The sequence below is a fragment of the Molothrus ater genome, chromosome 19 (genome assembly GCF_012460135.2).
Source record: "Molothrus ater isolate BHLD 08-10-18 breed brown headed cowbird chromosome 19, BPBGC_Mater_1.1, whole genome shotgun sequence".
Taxonomy (NCBI): Eukaryota; Metazoa; Chordata; class Aves; order Passeriformes; family Icteridae; genus Molothrus; species Molothrus ater.
The window spans coordinates 5,449,021-5,469,736 of record NC_050496.2 but is presented as its reverse complement, the minus strand read 5'-3'; the positions used below and the strand labels follow the sequence as shown (position 1 = coordinate 5,469,736).

The 20,716-nt window shown below is 42.2% G+C and overlaps 1 protein-coding gene across 2 annotated transcripts in view; it reads right to left on the bottom strand.

Moving 5' to 3' along the window:
- Positions 1-867: 867 nt before the first annotated feature.
- Positions 868-20,716, bottom strand: part of GRB2 (growth factor receptor bound protein 2) — a 55,271-nt gene continuing 35,422 nt past the window's right edge. For both annotated transcript variants that reach the window (XM_036394491.2, XM_036394492.2), the window contains exons 3-6: positions 11,601-11,698; positions 7,074-7,196; positions 4,575-4,743; positions 868-3,207 (exon numbers count right to left, since the gene is read on the bottom strand). In XM_036394491.2, the coding sequence (XP_036250384.1) occupies positions 3,022-3,207; positions 4,575-4,743; positions 7,074-7,196; positions 11,601-11,698 (576 nt within the window). In that variant the 3' untranslated portion in view covers positions 868-3,021. The remainder of the gene's footprint in view (positions 3,208-4,574; positions 4,744-7,073; positions 7,197-11,600; positions 11,699-20,716) is intronic.

Here is a 20,716-nt window from a genome sequence, read left to right as displayed (position 1 = left end):
GAGAAGAGCACAACTCCACCTGGCTGCACCCTCTTAGCAGGGAGCTGTAGAGCGAGCGCAAAATGGTCACCCCTGGATGTTCCCTTCTCCAGGTTGAACAAGCCCAGCTCCCTCAGCCCTGCCTCATCACACCTGGATCCAGAGTCCTGCCCAGCTCTGCTGCCCTTCTCTGGTCCCTCGAGGCAGGGCTGTGAGAGAGGAAGGTCAGCACTGCTCCTGCTGCCACCTCCACCTTGCACAACCACAGACCAACAAACTTTGTCTCGATAAAGCACAGGGAAAGTGAGATTTTCTAAGCAACCCAGCCTACAGTAAAACACCACTTTGAGCAATATGTTCTGCTACAGCATTACAAAAAAAGCCAAGCACTTCAAACCACATAGTAAATTTTCCATACTAACTTCTGGCACAAAAAAAAAAAAAAGGAAAAAAAAAAAGAACTAATTGTAGAAGTATCCAGGCATTTCCATCTTGACATCATCAGTATTTAAACATAATAACTAAGAGCAACTGTTGAAAAACCACTGAAAACTCCCATGTAGACCTTTTCCTATTGTCTGTTAACACTGACTACACCATTCATGCTCACAGGTATTTCTGACCATTAGCAAAGGCTGAGGAGAAGCTGCAGAGAGCTGCCCACACACCCTGTTAGCCCAACAGAGCCGTTCTTCTTTAGGTAACAGAAGTGAAAACAATCTGCAGGGCCCTGATGGAGCAGATTCAAAGCCACAACAGCCTGAGCCTGGCTGCTGCGCTCACACCAGCCCAACACCACCCATTTTAGCAAAAGGCTCCAGAAGTGTCTGAACTACAAGCTCAGTCATAGCTTGGTCAGTTAACTGAAATAACAGACAGATGCTCAAGTGAAGAATTCAATGTATATTTATTATTCACAGTTAATTACTATCTACCAAATGCTGCTGCAGAGTTAAAGGATTAAGTACATAGGCCTTTTTTTTATTTAAACACAGAAATTTTTTTTAATATATATACACACACAAGACATATGTCTGCAAGGCTGCATGATATACACCAATTCCAAAATAAGGAAACAATCAAATGGTCCAGGTGTAGAATGCCATAGATTCCTTTTCCAATCACTTTACAAAGTGGGAAGAAAACGAGTGACAGCTAGCAAGGAGAGGGGGAAAAGTAATACTCTACAGGGTAGCTCTCTCTTTCATTTGCTGGAAAATCAAAGTGTAAGGCAGAGTTCATCTCAGGAGTAAAACTTTTGTAACACTACAAAAAAAGGCACCCTCCAACAAAAGATTGCCCGTGCTGAGGCAGGGCAGGAGGAGATCTCCGCTGCAGGTTGGGGCGTGTTGGTGGGGTGAAGGGATCCAGCCAAGCGGCCACCAAGGGAAAAACAACGCAACTGAAGATTGGCACAGAGAGCGCTGCGGGCTGATTGCTTTCCTTCTGTCCAATTTAATGTCACACTGCTCTGGTGAGGAGCAAAGGGCCACCAGAAATGCCCCGGGGTGCAGGGTGGGGAGAACAGTCACACACAGCCTGCTGTGAACGGGAGCGGGCAGGGAGCTACTTCAACAGAACACTGACCTGAGGAGGGAGGAGAGACTGGAGAACAAGGATGCCAACTCCACTTCTCAAGAGCAACACGACTGCAAATACTGCCTATCCAGGCCGAGGAGACAGGCTGGTCACATGCATCACGTAGAAACATTCACTAAGAGCGTAAAGTTTTTTTTCAAGCACTATTTCTTGAGGTTTCTCTGCATTATGAAGTTTTCCACCAAAGGAATGTACATTTTGTAGGACATCTCAGGGCTATTATTTCTCAAATCCCCCCTTAACCCTCCCTCCCCAAAATATTCTTCCTCATTTTCCCTCATCAGAACTTTCCCCTTTCTCTTACTTCTTCTGAGGCTCCTGGTTGCAGCTCTCCACCTCTGAGCAGCCTAAGTTGCCACTTGAATGCCTTGATTTTATTTTCCTTGGAATAAGGGAAGTTGAACAGTAAGACAAATCTGAAGATTAAAGCTCCATCTCTGTTTGTAGATTTTTCTCAAGTGTCCATTGATAAAACCACCCTCCTTTGCCCCCTTCCCCCATAGTATTTATTTACACATAGGCAGAAAAAAAATCCTCTGAAAAGCTCTGGACTGTCCTTTTAACTTAAAAAATAATAAAAAAGAAAATAAGGGGAAGGCACTATGGAAAAAATTACAGAATGTGCTCAACCGTACACCTTTAAGAAAAAACAAAAAAGCTGTCAGCACAGCATTAATAGACTTCAGTTGTACGTTGGAGTTTCTCAAAGCAGCTCTGTGACTCAAAAGTAAAAAAGAGAACAAAAAGCCACACAACTCTTCTCCCTTCCTCTGTTTGGAAGCTGCTGAGCTTCAGAAGAAAGTGCCAAAGGAGAAGAGACAATAAAAATTAGATTAACACCACATCTTTCCCAGGCAAGAAATGCTGAATGTTGAAGGCAAAAGCAGAAACTGATGATTTTTGTTTTTTTTTAAAGGCAGGACTGTGGATTTGGTTCTTCTCTCATGTCCCTTCATGTCAAATGAAGACCGTTTGCAGAGAGAGAAAATACCAGCAGAGTTTCTCCCTTTTCCTTTAACTGCATTGGCTAGGACTTTATATGGCATTAAAAATTCATGCACTGATGGACAGAGGAGGAAGGGGAAACAAGAGGAGTTGTGGTGGTGAGACCTTAAGTGACCTTAAAACACTCATTCGCAACAAGAGTGAATAAAAGGGGATAACCCAGGAGCAGCTGAGGAAATTTGTTATTTTCTTTTTTTTCTCTCTCTCTCTCCTTTTTTTATTTTCCTTTTTTTTTTCCTTTAAGATAAGTTTTGGTGTGTAAGTTGAACTCTTCCCCCCGCCCCTGAAGTTCCGTTCTGAGGGAAGGAGGATCACCTCACGGTGACAGGTGACTCTGGTTTTACCGCCGTGTGATTTTTAGGTCACTGGCTGCAGTTAGGCTCTGTATGTGTATTTACTGTTTCTCTGGTTTCCTTAAATAATCTCTAATATTTCTCTCTAGATGTTCCGGTTCACTGGGGTCACGTAGTTGCGTGGGAACATGCCCGTCTGTCCGCGGCACGCTCCCTTCCACCAGTTGGGGTCAGAATTGTCAAGGACTTGGATAAAGTCTCCGCGATGGAAGCCCAGCTCTCCTTCCTCTTGAGGATCAAAATCAAACAGGGCCTGAACATATGTTGGTTGCTGAAAGGGGAACAAAAAACACACAGTGAGAATCACCCACAGCACTCCAGGCACCTGCTCCTGCAGGCAGAAGCTGTCTTACACTGAAGATTAACAATAAACATTTGGGCTACTCCCTTTCCCTGCAAGCCAGCTCCCAACAGCTGCAACAAGGTGCTAAAACAGTAATGGACAGACTATAGAACACCTCAGAAAAAGGTCAAGTTTCTGAGTTGAAACACAGCAGATGATTCTGATGTTTTTTAGTATTTTTCACTCTTCGTGGCCTATTGTAAATCTGTGTTCTATAGCAATACAGTAATATTGCTGTTTACTTGTCCTGTTTTCATAATTGACAGCACAAATATTATTGATCTACACAAAATTCCCCCTAAAAACTGGATGTTGACATTTTACACATTTTCCTTAACTCTTCTGTCACAGAACATTTTGCCTGGTCAGCAAGTCTTCCTTTCTGATGGAAAAGCTAACAGTTCATTTAAAATACATTTGCAGTCTTAAAATTGTGAGGCCAGGAAGTTCTCTTCATGCTTGTCCTTTTCAGCCAGCTGTTTTCTCACCCTCTGTTTATCCCTGACCTGATGGTGCAGAGCCAAGTGTTAAGTTCAGACAGACTGTGACAAAGTTGCCAGTGGCACCTGGACAACTGCACAAATGCCACACCCTTGTCTTCAGGCTAGAAGCAGAATGCTGTACAAGGAAGCAAAACGATTTACCCAGAACTGACAAAACATGCAGTTACATGAAATACAACACTCTGATTGACCTGGGAAATGGAACAAACTAAAGAGCTGGATATACACAAGCTGCTCTGCTGGCACTTCACAAGACTTTCTGGATTCTCTTCACACTGGCTAGATTCAAACCAGAGATGCTCCATATGCTGTAACCACCTCTTCAGGAGAGCCCAGTATCAAGCCTCACTGAGGGCTGCACTTTGGCTATGATCAGGTATAAATCAGAACAGAATCACAGAATTCTTTAGGTTGTAGAAGACCTCCTAAGATCAGCAAATCCAACTATTAACCCAGCACTTCCCTACCCTTTCTAACTGTGCCCTATAACAGGAGCAAATCCATTTTTAATTCACAGGAATCAAATTATCTTCCTGCAGCAGAATCTATAAGCATTAAAACAAGTCAAACATTCAAGCAGCAACAATAATTTTGCCTCAACTCCAGGGAAAGCAGGAGTGCAGGTAGGCTTTGCACAAGAATGCAGCTTATTTACCAGTAAAATTTTGACTGCAGGATCTACACTATCACAAGTAAAAAAATCAGCTTCTTTCTTACTCTAAAATGCAATCCTACTTCAGACTGTGGTTGCAATTGCCTGACCAGGGCATTCTATAGGGACACTTCTCTTACCTGTGGCACCTGCTCAATGTCCCGGAGAAATATTTGCTGGTTCCTGGAGACAGATGTGGATCTGTGATAATCTACCAGCTCGTTCAAAGAATTGAACTTCACCACCCAAAGGAAATACTTGCCAGCCCCATCTCTAAGCACCTTGAAGTGCTGCACATCATTTCCAAACCTGTGTGGAAAGAATGAAGAACACAAAAGAGCACATTATTAGCCATGGGGAACTCCTTCTGGGATCATCAGCACAGAGTTTGGAACAAGAAGGTCCTTCAGGGCACAGTGAAAACTGTCAATGACATTGCTAACACAGCTACAATCCATAACAGGAATCACACGTACTTCTTGATGTATGTTACATATGCCATCACCTGTGCTGATGAAGATGATGCAGAGTCCCACAGACAAATGCCAGGGACTTTGCAAGGTCACAGCAACACAGCTGCACCCTGGTGCTTTCCACTTCACATCCTCAAATGCAGAATTGCCAGATAAACAGCACAAACACTTTGGTTTAGGCTCTTCACACCCAGCAGTTTCACAACTGACTCGAGCCACTCTCAGTCTGTGCTACTCTTGCCATGGTCCTCTGCTTCTCACAGCCCCAGTCCCTCCCTCCCACAGCACCACTTCCTACGTGCAAGAATGCAACAAATAACCACCAGTTCCATTACAGGCAAATTCTTGGGAAAACACTGTCACAGGGAGGGCAGAATTGGCTCCTCTGGCAACCAGAATGGACTTGTGCAAAAGGCTCTCTTATGAAACAAAAGGACCTCTCTGTTCTTTAAAAAAACACCCCAAAACAAAACGTAACAGACAAAAACCCCTCAAATCCCAAAGTGTTCAAAGATGATGCTGCACACATAAACCAGCAACTTCAATTCTGCATTAACAGACAAAAATAAATTCTGTGTTTTTTCCGACAAATGATGGCATTCACCTGAAGCTACATTTCCAATGGTTTTACTCTGAATAAAGAGAAACTCTGGAGAGGTCCACTGGGATTTTCCAGATGAATGGCATATTGGTAATTTTACTTCAGCCTAAAACACTGAAAACAGAAGACAACTGTTCCCATTTGGCATGCATGGCTCCTATACATGAGTGGGGAAAGCAGACACTGCCTTGAAACAAACCCTGGGTGCTGCCTCTGCTCTGCCTTCCTCAACCTCTGAGCTTCTCACCATTCCAAATCTTACAGATCACTGTTTAGGAAAAGGACTTTCCTAAATTATACACACAGGAAAAACCACCCAACTGAGATATTACCACCAGATGGCAACACCAGGCTGAACAGGCAGGCCCAGCTATGCCATTGTAACTTTCTGTTTCTTAAAGGAATGCACTTTCTGCAATTGAAGCTTCCATTCATATCTAATATTCCAGCCTGGATGACTATCCTAGACAGAAACATAAACATCTCTAAAATCAGTGGCTTTAATCCAGTTTGCTGGCATGACTCAGTGCTGCTGTACAGAAGGACAAAAATTTGGTTACAAACCAAAGATGACCAGAAAAAAAGAAACAAATCTTGTTGAGACGGATCACTGACAGCCACAGAAAACAGAGCCAGCTGGAATTGCACATGAATAATAAAAATGTTGTAAGAATTCTAAAGAAAATCTTGTTTATTTATGGTAGAAAAGGGGAAGATTGCAGAAAATAATTAAAAAACCAAAAAAGCCAAAATCAACCTGCTGAGGACAGATTCCCTCCCATCCCCATCCTACATTAAATTACTTCACATATCTTTTCAAGTTTCTAATAGCCCTAATTGCGTGACTTCAGATCAGAGAATCAGAGAATTGCTTGTGTTGGGAATCAGATAAGGACCACCTCATTCCAACCCTCCTCTCATGGGCAGGGATACCTTCCACTAGACCAGGTTGCTCCAAAGCCCTGTCCAATGTGGCACTTAACATTTCCAGGAATGGGGCAGGCACAGATTCTATAGGCAACCTGTGCCACAGCCTCACCACTCTCAAAGAGAAGAACTTCTTCCTAAGCCATGTGGAATATACGTGTGAGAGTTCAAATGGACCTTTGGTTTCACAGCTCCATGTGCAGTGCTAGTCAGTGGGAATATTACCAAAGCATGTGCCAAGCAGAGAAAAATATACTTGCAAACGTACAACACAGAGGGAAGATGAAGTAATAACTTGCACTGCAGAGGAGGAATGAAGAAGGATGGGAAGTTGTCCACACTGGGTGCTTTGCAGCTGTAAGAGGGAGGAATGGGATCCACAGAGAGGCCACCAGACACTGCCTGGGCCTGTGTGAGCCACGTGCCACCAGGTCAGTCCTGTGGGCTCACTGAAAACCAGAGCAAAGATGTTTGTTCTATTAGAGAGGGAATAAATGTCACTAGAACAGGAATGCTATAGGGCATCTGTGAGGTTATTCCTGCTCCTCAGGGCTGACAATCACCCTGCCCTTTACTCACCAGTCCAAAGGAGCAGCAGATGCCTGATTAGCACACAATTGCTCCTGGGCATGACTTACTTGACTGAGAGGGAGAAGTCCCCAGGAGCACTCTCACTCTCCCTGATGAGGAAGGCACCATCGTGTCTCTGTTTGCCCAACATTTCTTCAGCCTTCGCTCGGGGAATCTTTCCAAAAAACCACCTGTGTGGGGAGGAAAAGAAAACAATAGGAAAAGTTAAGAATTTTAATCCATTCATGGAATAGCCAGAAACACCACAGCTCCGGAAACAAAATCTTGTCTACGCACTGCCCCATCCTGCACATGTGGAAAGTGCATTTTGTATCTAAATAATTTCTTGTCTCTTTCAGATCAGGTGGTAAGACACATCTACTGCAGCAGAGAGAATCAGTATCTTCATCCAGCAGCTGTTTGCTCCTGCAGCCCAGAGTCCAATCTCTGAGCCCTACCAGAGTCCTATGGTCCAAGACAAGTATCATCTGTCAGAAAGCTGAGGCAGGTGCCAGGACTGCACTTACAGACCAAGTGAGAAAAGTTCCTTCAAGGTCTCTCTGCTCCACTGCAGAGCAGTGCTGAGCTAGGCATAGATTCTGTTCCAGAAAAGATGCTGATGACACTAGTTTCAGGAGCCTCTTTTCTTGCTTTCTCCCACAGGCAGGACAATCCAGCAGCTTTCACAGGAGAGTCACATGATGGAGCAGCCTCATGGAAATCACATCCAAAATTCTCACCAGCCACAGGCTGACCATGACACCAAGGCTGAACCTACCTCAGGCCACCAGATCATCAGCACCGACCAACAGATTGGTCACAGGATCCTTGCCCCCATTTACATTTGCATTTTCTAGACTAATCCAAGATTAAAGGCAAAGAAGGGATAAGTGGTAGGTCACATGGCATGAGAAAAGCAGAAGCATCTTCACAGCTAAAAAGCAGAGCTTTCAGCTCTGAGGAACAGATCACACAGGACAGCAGCACTTATCACACCCACACCCACGCAGATGACTGACCTTAGAGGAGAGCATTGCATAACAAGAGCTCCACTCACACAGCCCACTGTCTGCAGTGAAGGTTTTGCTGCAGCAACAAGGCAGGAGTTGCAGAATCCTTGAAACAGTCATTCTTAAGAAAAGCTGGAGCTCTTGTGACGTCAAGAAGTCACCAGATCTCTGTAAGGGGAAACTACCTCTAGAGCTGAAGAAGGACTGATTACTTGGTTACCAAACATACTCCACTTGCTTGAAACTCTTGCTGTGTTTTTATCCCCTGGAATAAAAAGAAAAAGCTTCCTCCCTCAACCATCCTATTCCCAGTGGTTAAGAATTTCATGGTATTTTGTACATTCTGGGTGGCTTAGCACCTGTGCTGCTTCTTGGTACTTGAGGTGAGGTGGTGGCAGACTACCACAGGAGACCCATCTGCCCCTCACTGCACACTGCTGCCCACAAAAATCAACCAGGAGAAACTATTAAGTGAAACTCCTTCAGAAATCAAAGGTAGTATTTAATTTCCTGGGCTTTTGGCACTGCTGTCAGAAAGAAAAGGAAGTCCTGATTTTCTCTCTGCCAAATGCTGCTTGAAGCAAGCTTTATATTATGATTTTAGATATCTCACCATATTTCTTGTTTACAAAGTGTCTTAATCCTGTTTGGTTCTCAAATAATTCTCAATTACTCATGCAACAGTTTCATCTTAAACACCAACAAAAAACAACTTCACCTTTCTCTATAAAGTAAGAAGAAAAGCTTGAAAGAGCTTAATAGAATCCTTCCTGAAGCCTCCACAGTTCACCTGTTTTCCCCCTAAATTTTACTGAATCATTACAAAGTAGAAGTGTACTATTCTTTTAAATGAAATAACACTTCCAAAGTGACAATGGCAAACTATGAAAGTTTTCTGCTGCTAGCTGCTTCTAAGGCACTTCGAACAGAAAGACTAAAAATCTTTCACAATTCTTAAGCTTCCTTGCAGTTTTGTAGCTTTACTACCACATTAGCCAGAGTAAAAGAACCTGAATTAAATTAACAGAAAACTCCTGAGATGAAACAAAGTTATTCTGCAGGACTACTGTCTACTTAAGAACACAGTTGTACAGCAGCAGAAGTGTTGTGCACATATATTTGCTACAGAACGTCTGAAAAAATTAACAAACACCACAGCATGTCAAAAATCACTTGTGGAGAATTAGGCGAAGTGACAATGACATTCCCACAACTTTTCTTCTGAAGGGTAAGCCTGATAAGGCTTGACTCCAACAAGCTCTGTAACGCAGGTGAAACTCATCCTGCCAGCACTGCAGAAGCAAAGCAGGCATTCCTGCTGATGCTGCACAGCCAGAGGGAGCTGCACTGATTGTACAGCACAGGTTCTCATCGCTTCCAGCCTCCCCTCCATCAGCACTTTGGCAATTCCTTCGCCTTCACTTCGCACAATCATCTCACTTGGCCGAGTTCCTCCACAGAAATTACAATGCTGCAAAGTGAGACTTCAGCAATATCCCCAGGACAAGCTGATAACAAAGACAAAGACCTGAGATAGCCTGGATCAGATCCATGCTGTGTTTCATAAACAGCAAAGTCTTCCCCTGCCCCCTTCCAGAGCAAGGTGCTGCTGTGCCTTCACCGTAACTTCCCTGCCCAGAGCTTCCTGTAACTCTTCTCTGTCCTGCCTAACTCTGCTCAGTCTTTGCTTTGTTAATTGAGGTGGTAATTCAGATTAACCCTTCAGGTTAATCCCTAGGTAAATCTGGTCACCAAAAAGTGCCACATTTTCCTTTCAGCTTCATTTGCTGGGAGTTACAAAGTGATCTGCAAGATTTGCAAAATAAAAGTAAGGAGAAACATGGCATTTAATACCAGCTGTGCAGTTGGAAGATTTAAGTTTTGGATCCTAGGACAGAATTTAAAGCCATATTCAGTTGCTTTCTTTCCAAAACCTCTTGAAAACAATTTGATGATACTCTGAGTAAAGGAACATTCTCTTTCTCACTGCTCAGCTGCCTGCAGTTTGCTTTTTGTATGACCTGTATGACTAGAGAGGTCTGCACTACAGCTAAGCCAACATTATGCTATAAAAACTTTTGCATCATTTCCTAGGGTTGTTAAAATGCAGTAGTTAAGACTCCCAGCATTGCTGACACAGGACACTGCCTCCATCCAGATGCCATCAGCAGTTTAAAACATCTTCAGATAAAATCAAATTAACTATGCTTAAAAACCACTACCAAATTCGCCCACTTGCAGGCTCAAATATTGTTCATTCCCTTTTGATGCAAAAAAAAAGTGAAAAACTGACAGCTCTATTCCTCTAAAACAAAACTCCATGGAGGATCAAAGAATACACTGATCATCATAGGAGACATCATGGCAAGATAACTCAAATGCCTGGAAAATTGTCATGAGGAGGTACAAGCATCAAATCAATTTGAGAGACATTGCATGTGGATTTGTGATCCTCAGTGGACTGGTACAATCAGGGTAAAGCAGACATGTTACTACAGAAAACAAGGCTTTAAATATTTTCAGAATTTTCTTGTGTGTCCTTGCTTCACTTCCCACTCGGCTGCCCTAAAGTAAGACACTTTTTCCTTCTTGGGGCCAGGCCCTCAGAAGCTTCCTTCTGCTATTTCAAAAGGGCCTTTAGAAAAATAATTCTTGATTGCATTTAACTGCAATATCTTCATTATATAATGACAGTCAACACTTACATTAATCATCAGGTTTTGTGAGCAAATGAAACGCTACAGCTTCTTGTAAAACCCCTGATTACAGGTTTTGCTTCTCCCTCCTAAACCTCCCTTTGAATCTGTTACCCAGAGCTTGCTGTTCTTGTTCAGATTTTGCAGGATCTCAAAGGCTGGAGAACCAAAGTTTAGCAGAAGACAGCAGAAACACATGAACTGACACAAAGAAAATACCCAAGCATGAAATGCTACAGTTTTCATAGGCTGGGTTCATTACACCTAGGGGGAAAGGTTTGAAGTAGTTACTCAAACACAGCTCTTTGGAGCAGCAGTTCAAGGCAACAATACTTGTGTAACAGCACTTTGAAGTCAGCCTGTTTTGTGAGAAGGTGTTGGACCAGATGACTGTTACAGGTCCTGTCCAACCTTAACAATTCTGTGATTCTACACTCAGGATGTGACAGACATACTACAAGTTCAGCTCCAAATACCCTTCACCTTTTGCAGAGCTGTGAATGCCAGGATTTTTACTCTTAGCTGCTCTGTAAGTAAAATTGAGAATCATCACAAGAACACAGACACTTTTCCTGGGGCAGCGGTAGTACAAACTCACTACTTAAGGATCTTCTGCTGGTTTATAGCTGCTAACTCAAAGATTGCTCTGTCTGACCGTAAAAACCACCAGAGCAAGCCCCAGAAAAGCCTCCCAAAACACCCTGCCATGCAGCTACTGTGAGAGGAGTTAAAGCAAACACTAAAGCCAGAGATATACAACTCACCACTTATCCTTTATCTGTCTGTACATTTGAGTGGATGAGGTAAAATTTTAGCAGAAAACCATCCTTCTGTTTGTGAGGATGCCCAGAGTAAGACCAAGAGAGCCCATTCCAAAAGCTCTACTTACGGATGGGGTTTCATTTCTATGTAGTTCTTGGGGATGAAGCCGTCTTTTCCATTGAGTTCTGCCTTGTACCAATTCTGATCGCATTCTTCATTCAAAACCTGAAGGAAGGGAGCAAACAAAAATTAAGCTTGAGATACATTCAAGATACAAGCAAGACTGATGAAAGTACCAGGTTAATTCTTCCCATTTGTATTGAGCAGTTTTTACATTAATAAAGTTAAGCACATTCAAACAGCAAATGTAGATGAACAAAGTTCCTTCTTTTTATTTTTGAAGGGGATACTTTTCTTGCTGTAATTTTGAACGTGAATGAAAGATCAGGAGTCACAAGAGAGGAGCCACATAAAAAGATAGTTTTAAAAAGCACAAATTGATATTTCAAAGCATACTTGCTCTAAAAACTTCGATGCTTTATTTTTCATTGAATTTCTGTCAACTGGTACGCTGCAATAGGCAAGTCTGGTGCACTGATTGAAAGCAGTGCCTCCAATATTGTATTATGTTCTGTAAATAAGACCATGCTATTGTTTGAAACTACCTCTCCTCAAGATGACTTTGTGTTTGTCAACACAAAAAAAAAGCCTCAAGTCACAAAAGTATCACATGATTAGCATTGCCTCAATGTAGAAAGATGAGGAAATGCAAAGAGAAAGAAACACGAATGCAGATCCAGAGATCACATACTACACACACAGAGTTATGGTGAAGATGTCCAACAAACCCTCAAACTAAATCTTCTGCTATGCCATTACATTTCTTTATTTCAAGGGTGGTGAGAGGAAATAAAAAAAGAAAAAGTAAAACCAGACAAAAATTTGCAAGTGCATGTCTCATTCTTACAGCTGACTGGAATGCATTAGAAAATTAAACTCTAAAGATCAGTGCTTGCTGCCTTTCAAAACTGTGACATACCAACACCCTAGATCTGCCTCACTGCTGACTGCTATGTATAACAGAGAAAAACCTCAAAACCTACTGAAATGAAATATGGCAAATGAAAGAGAACAAAATGTGAGCTTCCTCAGGGAGCAAATTACAGGGGCTAATAGTCACTTGGATGTTCCTCACTCCCAAGGGAAGAGGCTGATGGGATGTACATTCCCCAAGTGCCAGCACTTCCACTGGAGAGCTAGCACAGCAGCAGGGCCACATCTGCAGAACTTAGGTGAGCAAAGACAACCATCTTTAAGGCAAATTTCTGGATATTTTCAGCTGAAGAGGCTTTAACACTTAAAAGATCCCAAGTACTTATATGTGAATGAAACATTCAAGCTGTCTTTAGTGCAGTTACTACTTTGGGCTTCCATGCATTTATGTACAAGCACTGCTCCAGCATGCACAGCAGAGTTCAGTCTTTTAGCTGGCATCATCTGAGCACAGGTCATGAGCAGTTCAAGCATGGCTCTGTTACAGCTCTGAGGTGAGAGCTCACACATGGAGAGCTGCCCTGGATCAGCTGATGTCTGCTGGTCTGCCTTGGAGCTGTGGGACAGCAACCTGAGCAGGGACTGATGCCTCAGCATGAAATATAGGGAGAGACACCAGCAGGAGTTCTGGAACACTGAACAGGGACGACAGAGATCAAAAATAGGTGTGTAAAAGTGAATTGTGCAGAGACCAGGGAGGGCATGAGCTGAAGCCCAGATCTGTAACTCAGTCATGTAAAGATGTCAGCACATAGCTTCCAAGAGTCAGTCATTTGGGGCTGTTCTGTACTTCAAGCTGCCTTCGCTAGAGTCCAGCACAATAGAACACAACTCAAACACAACATATTTTAATATGATTTCTAATAAACCAAATCTTACACAATGGTGTGCATTCCTTTATCAGAGATATCTCCCATGAGCTTTGATAAGCTCACGTGCTAAAGACTCATTTCATCACCATCAGAGAACAGTTAAGGGATCTGGCAGTCTGTTCTTTTTCCAGAAAGGATGGGTAAATTGCAGTTTCACCTGAAGGACAGTGCCACAGTTTTGGGGATTCGGCTGCAGGTATTAAAAAGTTATCATTAATTCTAACGCCCAAATGTAAAGTATTTTAATGAGTTTTATCTTGCTCTGAAGATATGCTAATAGATTTGGAGGAGCCAAATCACATCGGGCTTGGGGTACTCATTAATGCCTGGCCTGAAGCCAAACGCCAGCGCTTTGTGACCAGAATAAAAACCAGCTGATTAAAGGCAGGGTAAGGTAACTGCCTACATATCTGCACTTCCAACCTGTTCACGGGACTTCTGCTGTAGTGATGAGCCCTCCACAGGTCCCCATGAGTGGCTGTGTTTGCTCCCAAGACCTTTTCCTGCCTCACACCCCCAGGCTGACGCTATCTTCGCAGCCCGTTGTCCTTTCTAGGATCACTTTAACGAGCTGTCACAGCTCCATCCACACCCTGGCAGGCAGCCAGGGATCCCTGCCCTGTGTTACAGACCGGAGAGCTCATGCACAGACACTCACCCTGTAAACACCCCTGGGTTCCTCTTTCTGGCTCTTCTAGAGAGAACAGAACACACAGTTTGCTCTCCAAAGCTCCATGTTCCCGTACCATTTCAGCAGGAGTCATCTCCACAACACAGATCTGCAAAACCATTTCTTCTGACAGTGTCAGACACCCCTGGAGCTGCCCCCAACGCTTAGCCAAGCAAAACTGATTTGTACTGAAGTGCCTTAAATTCAGGACAACTTTGCAGTCATAGGCACAAGGCTGGAATTCTGGTAGTTCTCATGAAGTTATGGAGCTATTATCATGAAAACTGCAGAACAGTCCTGTAAAAATTCAGCTTTCAAAAAAAATTATGCCACTAACATCCTTTAATGAAATGTAACTAAAAAGTCAGGAACACTGACTTAGGAATCTTAGGAACACTGAACATAGGAATCTTGTGCATTAATGTATCTGTCTTTGATGTTTACATCTGACACTGCTCTCTTATTTTAAATCATAAATCCACTGAAATGAAAGAACTGACTTTAAGTAATTAAACCATTTTACTGCAAAACGTTTTATGAAAAGCACCCAGTAAATCCATCTATTCTATATCTCCAAGTGACTTCCAGATAATAAATCATATTAAAATGTATCATCTGGATATTAAAACACAGTGCTATTACTCTAAGAAAAATAATTATTCTTAACTGAATTACAGTAAGATTTCCTTGGACTTACCAAAGCTACAAAATTTAATCTAAGTACCACATGCATCACTAGATTTTGCTCTGAATAACTTGCTAAGTACAAAACAAAACCACAAATAAATTAAGTAACAAAATGAAACTTTAAAGATTCACTGCTCCAAACTGGACAGCCTTCAACGTCTGCAAAAAATCTGAAACACTTTTTCAGATCAACTGTTCAAAACTGTTGCTCTTTGGGTAGGTCAAAACCTAAAGCACTCCTCTGCATCCAATTCCATGACTGCCATAGATCCAACCAGGTCTATGCCAGAGTGACTCTTCCTTTCACACTGGGGCATCTGTGCCTGAGAGGAGGAAGGAGGAAGGATATTTTTATCCCCTTCATTTGAAGCCATGCTGCCATGTGATGTCCTCAGCCGCAGTCAGCCCTGTTTTACAGTAAGTGGCTCAACTGCACCCGGCAGTTTCCCAGTTTGATGACAGCTCTTATCAACAAAAGCCCATCTGTTCCCATGGAAATGGGGAAGAGGCACCGCAGAAGAGTTGCAGCAAGGCAGTTCCCAAGTTTCAGCTAGAACAGTTCACACAGAACAATCATCCCCAGCCATGTTCAATTCCATACCTAGCGAGTATTTCCAAGTACACCCTTGGGAATTGTACACCAGTCCCAAACCTCTCAAAACCAAACCACTGTCAGGAACACAAGGCACTAAACTGGAACATAACAAGCAGATCTGTCTCAGCTGTCAAGCTGACACCCATATGCAAAGATGAAACTAAATATAATGCCTTGAATATTACATGCTGTGAATTTAGGCAAATTAATCAGCATGCTTCGGTTTTGGAGAGATAACCCCCAAAAAAATTTATTCAGAGAGGGCTCTGAGTTTTGGCTGAAACTCCTCTTTTCCCTGAACTCCAAGGTTTTGGGACTCTTACTGTGCTAACTGAAACAGAAAGTGTAACACAACTGCTGCAGTAGCACCTGTTATTGCCAATGCAGTTTCTCTCCTCCCCAAAGGCACACTGACAATGCCACAAAGAAAACAAAGCAGTACATTAAAAACATTCTCAAAGTCTAAAAAATCCAAGAAAAGCACTCATGACACTCAAACTAGGGCAGGAATTAAAATTTATAAAGTGAACTAATATTTCAAAGGGAGAAATTCTGCAATAGAATTTCTAAGTCTGGAAATTACTTGTCCCAGGATGGAACAGCCCTTGGCAGCAGGGTTCTTACCCTCAAAGAGGGTGTTAAAGCAGGGGTGCTTTAACACTGCTTTTCATTTCAGAGAAAAATGGCCCCTTTTCTGCTCTGAGAGTTACAAACTAGATATAAACCAGCAAGCAAAAACTGCTTCAAGGGAAACTGTCTGGATTCAACAAAGCAAGTTCACCACAGCCCAACAGAAAACATTTTTGTTCTCTGTGTAATAAATGCATAGTGTGACGTTGGCTCTCGCAAATGTTGTATGTAAGAAGTTCTGTTAAGATCTGGTTCTTTTATATAAAAGTTTTGTAATGTTGAAAGTTGATCTCTGACCATAAGAAGGGTTTGAGCAGGAAGGACTGCACAGGGATGAAGGAGGAGCTGGGTCTGAAGAGTGACATCTGCACCAGTTTCCCAAGGGGTTGGATTACCAACAGCAGGGATTGGGGCTGGTTTACCAACAGCACACAGTGGGGTTGTCACAGTGTGGGCCCTGTGCCTCTGGCTGCAGCTAAGCACACAGTGCTCTCCATTTTCCTTATTCAGTCCCTTGTTGAGGTTCAATAAACCTTTTAAAATCTTACAAAGTGAAGTGTTGTTTCTCACATCTGCAAATTTACTGTAAATGGCACCACAGGACATTAAAATTCATTTCTTCAGGGTTTGGAAAAGACAACCCAAGACATGGCCTGGTCACCTGCAGCTCCTGTCTCATCCTCATGTTGAACAAATGAATCCTGCCTGTGACTGTAAGGCAGGAATGGCATCTTAAGGAAACTTGGGGAAATGACACTGTGACTCAGACTAGAGCAAATCAGTTTTTCTTTTCTTGATTTACTCATCACACAGAGAACAGTTAATTTTAACGACAACCTTTCAATACATAAAGATACACTGGACAATTAGGGTGACTCAAGAGCACGTAACTGTTGAAATACTTTAGGCTTTTTCTGAAATTCAATTGATCATGATAACACATAGGAAATGCAAAATATCCACATTTTTCAGAACAAAGTCTACAGTATCATGTTTGGACATCCTTTAAGGCTGTGAATACTTCTTCTCTAGTTAGATGTAAAAAGCTGTGGAAATGCTTAACAACCACTGAGCAAATATTAATGAAAACAGGCAGAGAAAGATTGTTCCTTAAATTACACTCAACTACCAAGTAGTATAATATAATACCTAAATAATGGATGTAGATTGCTCTATAATGCAGTAATGTGTTATGGATACAGGTTTTTATTCTCACTCTCTCCAACTCCCATTATCACTATAGAAACACTTCTTCCACCCACAGCTTTTTAAAGGCACAAGAAGAGCACAAAACACAAACTCAAAGTAATTCAGGAGGTCTCTCCACCACAATGAAGTCCAGGGGTCTTTCTTCCCTGTGCCTCAGTGGTGCTTTTGTCAGAAGCCTCAATTGAAGTGACACTGCTGCTTCAACACACACAGTCTTTGCACATGCACACCACAGCCTTTTACAACAACAGCCAAGCAGCTGGAAGCAGAGTCCAGGAGAGGAAATTCTGAATCTTCTCAATGCAGAAGGCTGGTGTCTGGGTTACCAACTGCTGGGTTTAGTTTCTTTGCAAAGAAATTTCAGTCTAAGTTATTTCCATTCATCTTGAAGGAACCTGGAAACTCCTCCAAAGTAAAATACATTACAAAGTTGAGACAACAAACCAACAATAAAGTCACAGGACAAGGCCACTCTAGGATCTAAGCTTCCCTTTCCAAACCTGAAATAATATTGCCCTCCATATCTGCTGCACAAAACTACTCACAAATGGAGGTTTGTGCAATATTAACATTTACAGATAAATTCAGAATTACCCTAAACTTCTGAAAGGGTTAATGGGGAGAAGTAGCTGGGTAAGATTACAGGAAATGATGTTATTTTTAACTGCATGAGATAAAGATAAGTTGTCACTACAATCCCATGTAATATTTCACCATGCCAAACTCAAATCCATAGGAGCACTAATTAAAGTAATCCAGAAATCCACAGTTGCACTGGCTGGCAAGCACAGTAAAATCTGTCATAACAAAGAAAAATTCCAAAGAGAGGACTGGAGCAAGGAATTAGCATTCAACCTTTTACAAAACCACCTATATTTCTTTGTAGGTAACACAAGAATACTTGAAACAACTTTATGTTAGCTGAGGCACAGTCAAGTCTGGCCACAAGGACAGAACTCAGCACAGACTAACTCACCCTGCCTCCCAGGCCTTGCCAGTCTGGTACTACCATGTCCCCTCTGGCAAAAGTCTTCAACTGTGAAGAGTTTTTTATTAAGGATAATAGGAAAAAGAGAAGTAAAAAACCCCATCTAGACAACAATTCTCTTTCCCTATGGCTCACCTTTTTTGGTTCACGTGGCACAAAGATGGGAGGAAAAAACCCAGTATTTTAAAGTATACTGCAGTGAACTCCAAAATCTCTAATGGAGATCCTGAAAGGAGTCAATCAAGTTCAAGAAATTTTGCTAAAGGTCTTGCATTCCTTCTGTGTAGGAAGATTCCACTAGCACAAACAAATGGAGGTAATATGATAACAAATGTGCCAGTTCTGCATCTGCTCTTGTGGTGGATAGAGAGATGTCAGCCCCAGTGACTACAGAATTCCCTTCCAGTTAGTCTTCCCACTACTACCACCCTGTATAAAGGTTAAACTGTAGATACCACAAATAACCTGTTTTCAAAAAGGTTGATGAAAATCTCCCTAACAGGAAGCATGGTAGCCTGAAGAAAAAAAAATTACTATTAATGATTTTACAACTCAAATCAAAATAGCTTTACAGAGCTTGAAGTAGCTGCAGCTCACATTCTAATTAGGCTTTCCACATCTCAAAGACCCCCAAGTGCTTCCAAAACAGCAGGGACTCAGAAATGAGATTCATTTTATGTTCAGCAACTTTTATGGTACTTAAATAAACACTAATTCTGACAAACTTCATAATGTAAGGACTACTTCAACAATTGATGCTGCAATGCACAGTCTAATTCCAGTGCCTGATCAAAACAGAGTAAAAACCAGTAAAAAGCTTGTTAGCACAGCTTGAGCTCCACAGCTTGGCCTGAATATGTGGAGGGCAGAATGCTCAGGGATTCACAAGAGCAGTTTCTTAAAAAGAGGAAGGGGAGTGTTGTTTTTCCCCCAAAGACCAAGGGTTAGTTTACAGCGACTAAAGACCAGGACCAGCCGCCTTTATAACGAGCTGTAGTGCTCAGGATGTTATCACGGAAACAGAAGACAAAACATCCTTCCTTAATCTCAAACCCAATCCACACCAAATTTGGAAGCCCTGAAGAGCACAGCATTTGGTCAGTTTTCTGTTGTGCAGTGTGGATTAATTTACTCAGGTATTACCTAGGGATGGGCATTTGCTTGTGAATGTGTTATTCACTGAAGTTTTATTTAGCATTGCTTAATTTAGGATTAAACAGGGTCCCAGCAAAACCACCTTTGGTGAAGCACAAACTGAAGAACGGGTCATGTGCTGAAGCCTAGAGAGCTCTATGCAATCCTCCCTCTTTTTTCCTGAGGAAGGAAAACAGCCTTGAATTCTGAGTAAAAACCTGCTCTATTTGGGAAAGGTTCAAAATCCAAAACCAGACTCCAAAACAACCCAAGTGCATATATGCACACATCTACATAAAGAACAGAGCACACATTGCCTTAAGCACCTAAAATAAAGCCTCAATTTTGAGAAGAAAAATTTTGAAAGAAGTCTTTTTACCTACAGGTCAGAGTAAGGTCTCCTGGTTTCTATTCCTGTATCTGCTGCTAACACCAGTGCTATAAATTCCAGGCCATCTTACAAGGGCTGTTTCAAACTGCAACTTCAAGTTTAGCAACATGGACACCAAGCATAAAACACATCTGTTATCACGTGCTCTAGACTATCTATCCAAGTACAGCCAACTACAACCTTTCAGTCCTTGAATGAAATTGTGAAGCTTTTGTAAGAGCTCTTGGCATAAACTCTGAGGGATGAAGGTTGAAAGTCACTAGCAGAAAATAATAAAAAAGAGCTATTAAACATTCCAATGAGAGTGTTTCAGAATTGTTTTCAAGCTTAACAGAGAAACAGCAGAAATAGCAGTGGGTTTGTGGCAGTTTGCAAAGCATATCCAAATTATACATTTCTCACTTTCTGCACTTCTCTCATTGTGCTGGCTCCACTGTAAGCACTGTTTGTCTCAAAAACTGGAAAAGGTAATGAAGAACAACAAGCAATCATAGCATGTGTTTGTCCTTTTAAAACTTTTCAACACAAATGAAGCTGGTCACTACAGTAAAATTGAAAATACCCTGGGGAAATAGACATGCCTGACAGCCCATAGGTCAGACATTCACAGCTTGCAAAATCCATTCTGTAACCTGCTTTGCATAACAATTTTACTTGAATACCCAGCAGCTCCTACTTGTGTCCTACTTGTCCTGCTGTCTCCCACTAAAATGCACCGCTGGAGAATGTAATTCTCAGCATCTCAGGAGGAAGCAGATACACCTGTCCCAGAGACATGGACAAAGCCTCTGTTTATAAAGCAGAGGCAGCACCAGAAGGCAGAGTTCCTGCCTGCCTGTCCCACATGTTGCCTTGGAACATACCACAGTCAAGGACCAAAACATTCACTGGAGGACAAGGGAAGGTTTGCATGAAGCACAGGATAGTGCACCACAACAACCAGCCCTTGATCACCTCATGCTTGGTACCCCAAACCTCTACAGATATAAAATTATCAAAATTGCTCCATCAAGA